Raw genomic sequence first — 9,889 nt, forward strand, 5'->3', positions numbered from 1 at the left:
ATGACATAATTGCAGTTGTCATATGTCATATGTCATAGTTATCATAGCCCTATGTCATAGTTATCATAGTTCATATGTGCCCCCCTAAAACTGGCCTAGCGACACCCATGGATTCAACCATCAAATTCATGCATCATACTTAAAGAACGATCAGCTCACAAATCGTACTTTACTTGAATTAAGTCGATATAGAAGAAAACACAACAGCACAGCATATTTGCAAGTATCCCGTTTAATAAAATAATTTGTAATAATTTCAAGCTCATAATTCAAGATTTGTTTGAAAACAATTTAACTGGTGTACTACTGGCTCACAATCTTCAAAAATATACATTTACAAATATATATCTATTCTTATACATTTCTATGAGAGTCTAAACATTTTTGCATTTGTTCAGATAGTGTTTCTGCTGATGTCAGAATTGGATAACTCTAAACTCAGTGAGCAGAGCAACGAGGAGGAAGACAATGTAGAAGATCAGTAGAAAAATGCCATAGACTCTGCTCATGTGAAAACACTGAAGAGGAACCAGTGTGAAGGAGAGGACGAGAGACAGACCCAGTGCTGCTGAGAGAACCCAGCACAGCATCCCCTCTGGTTCCAGCTGACCATACAACAGAACACACACAGCACACAGATCAGACTCCGTCACACATCTATACTGAAATATTCAACTGACTAAAAGCTTTCAACATGTTCTCAGGTAAACACCAAAAGACTAGAAAGTATATAGCATCCACTTACATGTATATATGCTATTTTCTAAGAAAGCTGAGACATTGTATATAATATATAAAGTGCGAGACTTACCATCACAATGTTATTAGTCTGAAAGATTTGCAGCAGGCAGCCCAGACCCACACCAAACAGCATGTCTAATGCAATGTTAAAGGCATATGAAGATCTCTATGTGGTTATGGTTTACGGTAATGCACCAGGATATTTACAATACTGTAAATAAATAGTATGATTAAATCTGCTGATATATTTGTTAAAGCACATACACAAAAAGAAAAACTTAAAAAAGAGCACATGTTAAAAGATACTAAAGATAATGCCTCCGAAACAGGCAGAAATGGCCATCCGTGGGTATCCCTGACGGGCAATAGTAATGTCTGCAAAGCAATCTGTGAAAACACACAAATATAACATGTGGTCCAACAGAGGTAAAACATAATGGCTTGTAAAATCCCATTGGTGGATGATTCTTTAACATATTAAAAGCCATATGGTAATGAATACCATTGGTTAAAAAAAAAAATTGTAAACAAAATAAATAAAAATAAACACTCATGCATTCTCATTAGTAATCTCATGCATTACATTAGTACTTAACAGTGGCAACAAAAAATAAAACCATACCATTTAGTTGCAAAATTATTTTCCTTTCATTTCAAGTCCTAGAATATTGGCTATGAGCAAAAATAATGGGAAGATAATGTGCTGTTTGTTTTTTAATGTTGTGAGTGTATACCTCCAATGCTGTTGCCCCAGGCTAACAAGGTGAGGCCCAGTACAGTGTTGCTTAGACTGAGAACAACCCCCAGCAGGTGCAGCACACTAACAATCTCAGACGCCACAGTGCTGATCCACAGCGCACTGACCACAAAACCTAGCAGAGAATAGAGCTACGTGCACACACACAGCAATGAAAAAAAAAAACACATACAAACAAAAAACAAAAACTAAATTAATACCTTTATTCAGCAAGGATGCATTAAATTGAACAAAAGAGACATTTATAAAGTCTATACGATGATTTCTATTTCAAATAACTTCTGTTCCTTTGAGTAATTTGATAATTGAATTTTAAAATATATTAAAACAGAAAAACAGCTATTTAAGATTATAATAATATTTCATAATATTACTGTATTTGTGATCAAACAAATGCATAAGAGACTTCTTTAAAACACTGAAGATTCATACAAAGTGAAATCTAGGAGGACGCTCATTTGTGGTAGTGAAGAAGACTATGCCCGAGAGGACGACTCCGATGCAGAGTACAAGCACCCACACTGGAACTTCTCCTTCAATGAGCAGCAAGCCATCTTGAATGAAAGAGAAAGACTGTCTTTTTCAGTCACATGCACTTTTACAGAACATGAAGTGATTACACAATTTCTGCATCAACAGCATTTATCTTTTCACATACAAGAGGAATTTCAGTTCGTCTGACAGACTGCAGCTGGTGCATTAAAGCAACAAAACAATGGCAGTGATGACATAATTACTTTTTATGTGCACATAAGAGATTGTTGTTAAACAGGTTTGGTTTCATGGTACAAATAAAAATTCCAACGACTTACACGTTCCCGACTGAAAGGTAAGTACACACACCAGAGGCCCAGTGATTATGTGCAGAGAGTTCAGAGGGCGATTCCAGTTGTGATCTTCCTTATCTGCGTCCACCACAGGAACAGTCAACAATAACAGCACTTCTACAGGCACCTAACACAGTCAGACAGAAAGACTAAAAAAGGATCTTCACCTTAAAATTACATGAGCATGTATACAAAGTTCAGCAAATCCACCACTTGGACAATCAGACAAGCTTATTTTCAAACAATAGGTTAATAGAAGAATGATTACTTATTTAGAACCAGGAAGTGATCATGACATTTTTTTACCTTGATCACTGTGAGGACTTTGGCACTCCAGTGCTGTCTCCTCCAGGTCCGGCTGTCCACCGGGTTAATGGCATTCAGGAAGATCTGAGCAGTGGATTGAGTGTATGGCAGCAAAGGCTCATACTCTCCGTCATCTGAAACACACATAACACTTACAAACACATACATGCAAAAATTTCACACAGACAAATGTGAACCAATAGTCTAAACTGAGAAAGAAAATGGCTGATGAGTAGCATTTCAGAGCCAATGAAGCACACAAACATAAAATACTATGACTAAGCAGATAGAAACTGTTACACCATACAGAACTTCCTTAAAAGATGCAAAATTCTCACTCACTTTCACTGTTACCAATGCAGATAGCAACACACACGTGCAAACTCCCATTATTATGAAAGTCTGTGGTGTTGAAAACAATCATGCATACATAACCCACCTACACTAATCACCGAAACGAAAAGTGACCCACCGTGTGCCTGTATGCTGGCACTCTGAATTTCTCTATATGAATCAGATGGGAGAATCTCTCCTAAAAGTCAAGAACAGCACTCATTAATCTCTGCCCAGTGATCAGACTAATACTGCTGCAAAGGCAAAGAGCATTACTTTTATTTCATAAACTTCATAGCACTTTATTTAACTGACATAGCTTTGAGTTTGCATTCTTGTGAGCACTATATCTGAATGCATGTGAGTTTAGTGCAGTTCATTCATATATTACTAGGAATGGGAATGAGTACTCAAGCAAGCAAAGCTCAGTCATCAAAAACAATAATAATTTGAGTTTACGACACATTTTAACATGTTTACCTTAAATAAAAGAAAAACATTGTCACTCCTTATTGAGGAATTGTAATGTGACTGAAAGACGCTAAAAAGAGTGTGGTGTGTGATTTGTGAGTTCAGTGCTGAGAAAGACTGCAGTCTTTACCCTGTTCTCTGCCTGAGGTCTGGGCCGATCCATTCAGTTGATGCTTCTGACGATTGTAAACATATGCACTAACAATCACAGTCAAAACATATGCAATATACAGCCCCAGATAACCTGTGGGGAACAGAAAAGAATGACGGGAAGAAACAGGTGACTTCTCTTACAAAATGAAATAACTGTATTGACATATTATGCATGAAAGTGGAACATGCAGATTGAAAATGTGTAAATTTCCCTAATTAATTAAAAAGATGTGAGTGAATAATGGTTATCGGACCCACGGCTTCTCCCATGGAAATATGGCCTTTATATAGGATAAAGAAGGTCCAAAAAACAGCTGCCATGTAGAAAATGACATCACGGAGGAATGGACGGGACGCCACAGTGAAAGGCTTAACCAGAGCAATGCTTCCAGCTACCACTGTTGTAACAAAGATTCCCGCCCCTAGGAGAGAAAAAAAGCACATTAGGAAAATGTTTTTTAATGATTAATGAATCTGTTCAGAAGACTTAAAGGTGAAGTGTGTAATTTCTCTGGCACCCAATGGAGCTGTATGAATACTGCTACTGTTCAGTCAAAACAAACCGTCTCAAGGTTATGGTCAAACCACTCGCATGATTCAAGCAACCTGCACAATAGCACAATTCACTTTGGTGCCATTATTAGTTTAGAATTACACAGTTAACCTTAAATACTCCAACACATGTCCTTGATGTTTGTGTGTGTGATGTAGAAAGCTTGGTGTATGTTTAACAGAGCTGATCTCTCACCAAACAGTGCTCCAATGGCAAGACCAGCAGTCTGAGGGTGAGAAAAAGCAGCCATGGCACTGAACACATCTGGAGCTCCATTTCCAAGTGCCAGGAATGTTACTCCCTGTTCCACTCAGTCACGGAAAACAATGATTAAAAAGACCAACACAACCTCACAGCACAATTTGGACCTTTTCCAGCAACCAAAACACAAACTGAGGATTCCACTCAGTCACACATACAACACAGCACGCCCAGTCATGCGCACACTTTTATGACACAAACACACTTTAAAGACTCTTCTCACTCATGCACAAACTTCAAAAACACAAACCATATTAGACTCCAACTACCGAGAATAACAGGCTTGGCTAATGTCGGCATATAACCTACCAACAGACCAGTCGTTAGATCAGATATGTCTAGTTGTTAAGCATGTTTTGATATTCTCTTCACTCCAGAACTCAGGAATTTATCACTGCTGTGTTTGATAAGGACTCAGCAGAAGTCCACAGCAGGAGTAATTAACCTCCTCAACTCACACAGAATGAGGACAAATGACAAGGATCAGCTGATGTGGGAATAGCAGTTCCGCCACATTTCAACCATTTAAAGGATACGGCCACATTATGAGTCAGTCTTAGTGTGGAAGAAATGGCTGAGAGGTTTGGGCAGAAACTGAAAAAAAAAGTGTTACATAATACAATATAATCAAAATAGATATTATAATCCATTTGCATTTAAATTCAATTTTCTTTTCTTTATAGAAGAAATTCATTCTAAACATATTTTGCAACATAACGACAAGTTAACTGACTTCTTGAACCTCGAAAAGAAGAACCTTTATAAAATAAAGAGACTCAATTCTAAATCCTCCAAATAAATGAAAGACAATGTCACATGAGTAAATAGAGAGGTGAAACCTACGTCATGGCCAAAGACACAAAGGAATATACATGTCTCTAAATATACACGCCTGCAATTATTACTAATTACAGTTTCTAATTTTAATTGCTTCACAGCCCTAATGATCAATTTAACTGCATAGTGCAAATGGAATACAATGTGAACATAAAAACACACCAAATCGTATTCACCTCTTTTTGTGGGTTTTACAAATATTTCACCAATGAACAGCATTCAAAAGAGCTTGTGACTAAACCCGGTAACACCACTGGTTCCTCAAACTGTCAGTGAAACCTCATAACTCCACCCAGACTCCATTCAAAACAGTGCCGTGCACAGTCTGGAGACAGATCTCTGCTTGCTTGCAGTGCAAGGGTAAATAAAGAACTGTTGTTTGAATAAGTAGAGTGTTTTCTTTACTCAAGAAACACCATGTCTATAAAGACTTATGTTTTTTTGTGTGTTTGAAGAGTCTTAGCATTTCCAGTCTAGGTGTAGCACATACATGCAAGAATTACCTAACTCAGTTACCTAACGTAACCTCTGCTCCCTCACAGAAGGGAACGAGACACTGCGTCAACAAAGATGTCGGTTTGGGGTTATCCCCTCCTTCCTCGAATCTACTGAAGCCTTACTAAATCTTGTGGGTGAGAATTCACCCGCCAATGGCATACAAGCATGTGAAATAGAGGCAGGCATGAAATAAGGTGGTGCTGTACGCCATTGCCTCAGAATCTTTGGACTGAAGCAGAGTGCTGCTGACAAAGTGTCTCGTTCCCTCCTCTCAGGGAACTGAAGTTACGTTAGGTAACCGGAGACATTCCCTCTCGAGTCGGTCTCTCGACACTGCATCATCGAAGATGTCGCTTTGGGGATCTCATAAAATCCAGCTTTGTTGATAGCAAAGGTCCAGGTTGGCTGAAAGCAAAGACCTAGGCTAAAAGTACTTCACTCAATGGAAGACCTCATAAACTCAGCAGCATAGCAGCTATAAGAGCAAGTTGCACAAGTATTAGACTATTGCAAACACATCGCAGTGCCGCCTGCATACTGGATTAACCAGGCACTCACTGCTAGCATTCATGTGACGCCACTATCACCTAGCAATGTTTACCCAGGGATGTGACATCCACAGTGTGAGCACTGAACCGTCACAGTGTGCTGGTGGCCAAATAATGCATGCAGCAGCAACACAGACATTATTGCATAATGTTGCATCTGGTGATAAGCCTGTGATCATGCGGTTAATGGTGGCGGTCATGCCAATACCTAGTAATGATAGGTATTCCCACAATTTTAAGTTCAAGTTGTAGACATAATTGTCTTGCAAAGGCAAACTTGTGATGCGAGTGAGGAAACATTCAAATCACAGAACTCACTGAAGTGCCCAGCACGAGTTGATCACGTAGAAGAGGTGATCAGCCTTCTTGTGCCACTTGAAATTCTTACAGTCGCTGTCCAAGTACTCCAGCAAAAAGTCAAGGAAACTAACGGCTATCTGACCATAAAGTATATATATTAGGGCTGGGCGATATATCTAACGATATGATCATGCGCACCTAGTCAGTAAATCTGGTTCCCTGATTACCGGTAAATCGCCATCACCTGCTTTCAAATGGAGCGGCATTTAATAGACAAAGCCGTAGATCACTGACAAGCTACGCAATATCGCGTTCATTATCGCAGATGTATCGCCTTCGATAATGAACACGATATTGCGTAGCTTGTCAGTGATCTACGGCTCTGTCTGTTAAATGCCGCTCCATTTGAAAGCAGGTGATGGCGATTTAGCGGTAATCAGGGAACCAGATTTACTGACTAGATGCGCATGATCATATCGTTAGATATATCGCCCAGCCCTAATATATATTCTGGCCCACATATATAATCCAGTCCCCTGGCCAAACCTGGACGAGGGCCTGTCTCAATGTGCTAACTTGAATATACATTTCAATAGATATATTATGACTTAATGTACTGCATAGCAAAACGGTCCGGACGCAAAGGCCATTACAGTTCCTGTTGCCCACAATGAGCGGGGGATGTGAGAACAGACATAAGAGAGCTGACAGTCTCGCTATCGTCACCTTATGAGTGAGAGCAAAGCAAAGCACTCTCTCCAAAGCCACAGCCATCAGCCTGAGTGCTTCCTGGGAACTCTTAAAGCCAGAAACTTCTCGGCGCGAAATGAATGGAAGTATAAGTTACAAACTGTGAGCACCTCTGTGAAATGTGAGCTTGCATCACAACAAAGCCCAGTTGCACTCTCTGGGTGGTTGAGAAGCAGAAGTGTGATGGTTTAATACACTCCCTGAATGGACTATGATCAGTCAATCATCCAGATCCATTCAGCGTGCAAGCTCCACTCATTTAGAGGAGAGAGACATTCACATTCAAGCAATGCTGGACTAATGAAATGCAAAGTGTGGTAATAATAAGCAACAAGCGTATTGGTGCATACAACATTAAACCAACTCTTACGAGTGACATATATTCACAGCATCCAGCATTAATTTGCGGGAAGAACCAAATTCATATAAGCACAAAAACAGGGCAGATTGCTACAGCTGTAGTGCCTGAATACTACTGAATGAATAGAACACAGAAAGCTGTGTCATGAAGGCATCAGTTTTGCATTTGCAGAAGCTATTACTGCGAGTAATGGCACTGCACATCTGCCTATACGACCTAGTTGAAACACGCCAGAGAGGGATGTGGCCACAAAATCTCTCAGTCATTCAATTGCTCCTCAGAATTGCTCCTCTTGGGCAGTCGACTGAAGCAACATCAGAAACACTCATGATGCTCTGAACAGGAAGAGGAAGAGCATCACGAGTGCCCGCCTCTATTTCACATGCTTGAACACCATTGGCAGACAAATTCTTGTCCGCAAGATTTCACAAGGCTTCAGTAGATTCCCCAATCTACTAGATAACCCCAAAGCGTCCTCTCGAGACCCGACTCTAGAGGGAACTCATATTGACATTATTTGCTGGTCAAAAACCTTGTAACTCCATTTGAGCTTGATTTTACATAAAATGTTAATATTATAATGGCACATGCAAGCGTCTGATCATATATACAGCCACAATATCAACTCTAACGATGCAGCATTTAATAATCAAAAAAAAGGAAATGTTTTTACCTTTCCTGAAAGTGGTAGTGGTTTTGGACATACGTGGTTTCCGCCCAATAGCAACAATATGTAAATTTGTTGTTTTATCATCACCAACAACATAAAGCTACCTGACCTTGTGTTCATACCTGCCTTAAGCTCAAGCTTCACATTAAACACGAGTACTACTTTTAATATAATATCCAGTTTTAATATGCTATTCGAAGCAATGCATTTTTGTGCAACTGTGCTATAATTCAGTGGTTAGTGGTGAGCCGTGGGATTTATTTTTGGCTAAAAAAAGTTTGGGAAACACTGCCTTAGAATTATCTCAAATACACCACTCACAAGTCTGATGCAATCAGCCCAAGAACAAGGAACAGAACAAACAGCCACAGGACCTGACAGAAAGAAAAAAAGAAGAGGGAAGGAAGGAGAAAACGTGAGAGGGACTTTAACAACATACATAACCAAGGAGTTAATAAAATGCACAACCAATATAAAATCAGATTACACAGCCTGGATGATGCATTATCATTAGTTCAGATGCATATGTAAACAAAACATGTCACGCTCCACAAATACACTTGCACAACACTCAATACTCTGATATGCAAACGGTTTAAAAAGTAAACTGAGCTAAATGAGTCCTTACATAGAGAGTGATGGCTAGGGGCAGCAGATTAGGTGGGAACAGGCAAAAGGTGACCACAGGGTATTTGATGAACCCTTCATCTGAAGCACAGTCCGGTGTATTCTTCACAAACTCACATCTCTGACTGGCAGACAGGTTCATCACCACATCACACTGCAACACAGATCAACAAATGCAGCTGTGAAGGATTCATTGCCAACAGTTAGACAGCACCACATACATCGATTTTATATTTAGTTTACTCATGGTGAGGAAAAAGAGAGCAAATGTTTTTGTCACATTAATGACTCATTATTGTGCACACTCAGTAACTTCCTATACATCAGAAGAACACTGAATGAATGGAGTGTAGTGGTTTGATCTGAGTCATAAGCGATCACGACAGAACAGGCAATCTAAACATTGCGTGATCACACATTTCAGAGAGTTTCGTCCAGCTCACCTCGTCTCCATTGCGGTTCTGTGTAACTTCTGCAGGTCTGTCTGAACGCCAGACATTCCTACGAAGGACGACGTGTGTGTCTGACTGGTAAACAGTTTTCTGGCAGCTGACACGATCCCATTGCAGAGCAACGGTACAAAACAACACTAAGAGCAGAGCACGCATTTGTAGGCTGCTGATTCTGCTTCAACATTGCTTTTCAAAGTTCAACACTAGTAGTTCAATCGTGGTAGATCGACGGTAACTTTTGAGTTTCCGTTGCGCTCTTTTCCTTCGTTGTTGATAAACTCCATGTATTTAGACGCTGTGAATCACAGTCCGTGGTTTGACCTAAAATCACGCAGGATTACCCGTTCTGTCACGAGAGAGACTAAACGAGAACTGTGTCAGCCTGTGAAGTCATTCCAGTACTTCTTGTACAAACAGCGTGACGAGCTTTCTTATCCGCCCTCT

The 9,889-nt window shown here is 39.9% G+C and overlaps 1 protein-coding gene across 1 annotated transcript; it reads right to left on the reverse strand.

Annotated features, from left to right (window-relative positions):
* Positions 1 to 216: 216 nt before the first annotated feature.
* Positions 217 to 9,889, reverse strand: LOC109094251 (mitochondrial sodium/calcium exchanger protein-like). Its single transcript, XM_042760442.1, has 15 exons — positions 9,437 to 9,889; positions 8,995 to 9,147; positions 8,688 to 8,740; positions 4,939 to 4,996; positions 4,337 to 4,442; positions 3,843 to 4,010; positions 3,566 to 3,679; positions 3,104 to 3,163; positions 2,632 to 2,765; positions 2,311 to 2,452; positions 1,931 to 2,052; positions 1,476 to 1,629; positions 1,048 to 1,128; positions 812 to 876; positions 217 to 605 (listed from the first exon to the last, which is right to left on the reverse strand). Exons 1-15 carry the CDS (start codon positions 9,599 to 9,601, stop codon positions 417 to 419), a joined length of 1,764 nt encoding a protein of 587 aa, XP_042616376.1. The 5' UTR covers positions 9,602 to 9,889; the 3' UTR covers positions 217 to 416.

The sequence above is a fragment of the Cyprinus carpio genome, chromosome A7, assembly GCF_018340385.1.
Source record: "Cyprinus carpio isolate SPL01 chromosome A7, ASM1834038v1, whole genome shotgun sequence".
NCBI lineage: Eukaryota > Metazoa > Chordata > Actinopteri > Cypriniformes > Cyprinidae > Cyprinus > Cyprinus carpio.

Bases quoted from the DNA above. Each gene is read 5' to 3' on its own strand.
- LOC109094251 (XM_042760442.1), bottom strand. From the start codon at position 9,601: ATGCGTGCTCTGCTCTTAGTGTTGTTTTGTACCGTTGCTCTGCAATGG. The intron at 3,164-3,565 runs GTAAAGACTGCA...CTTGACTTTTAG, and splicing joins GACCTCAGGCAGAGAACAGG to GAGAGATTCTCCCATCTGAT. The intron at 2,766-3,103 runs GTGGGTCACTTT...TGTGTGTTTCAG, and splicing joins TGCCAGCATACAGGCACACG to ATGACGGAGAGTATGAGCCT.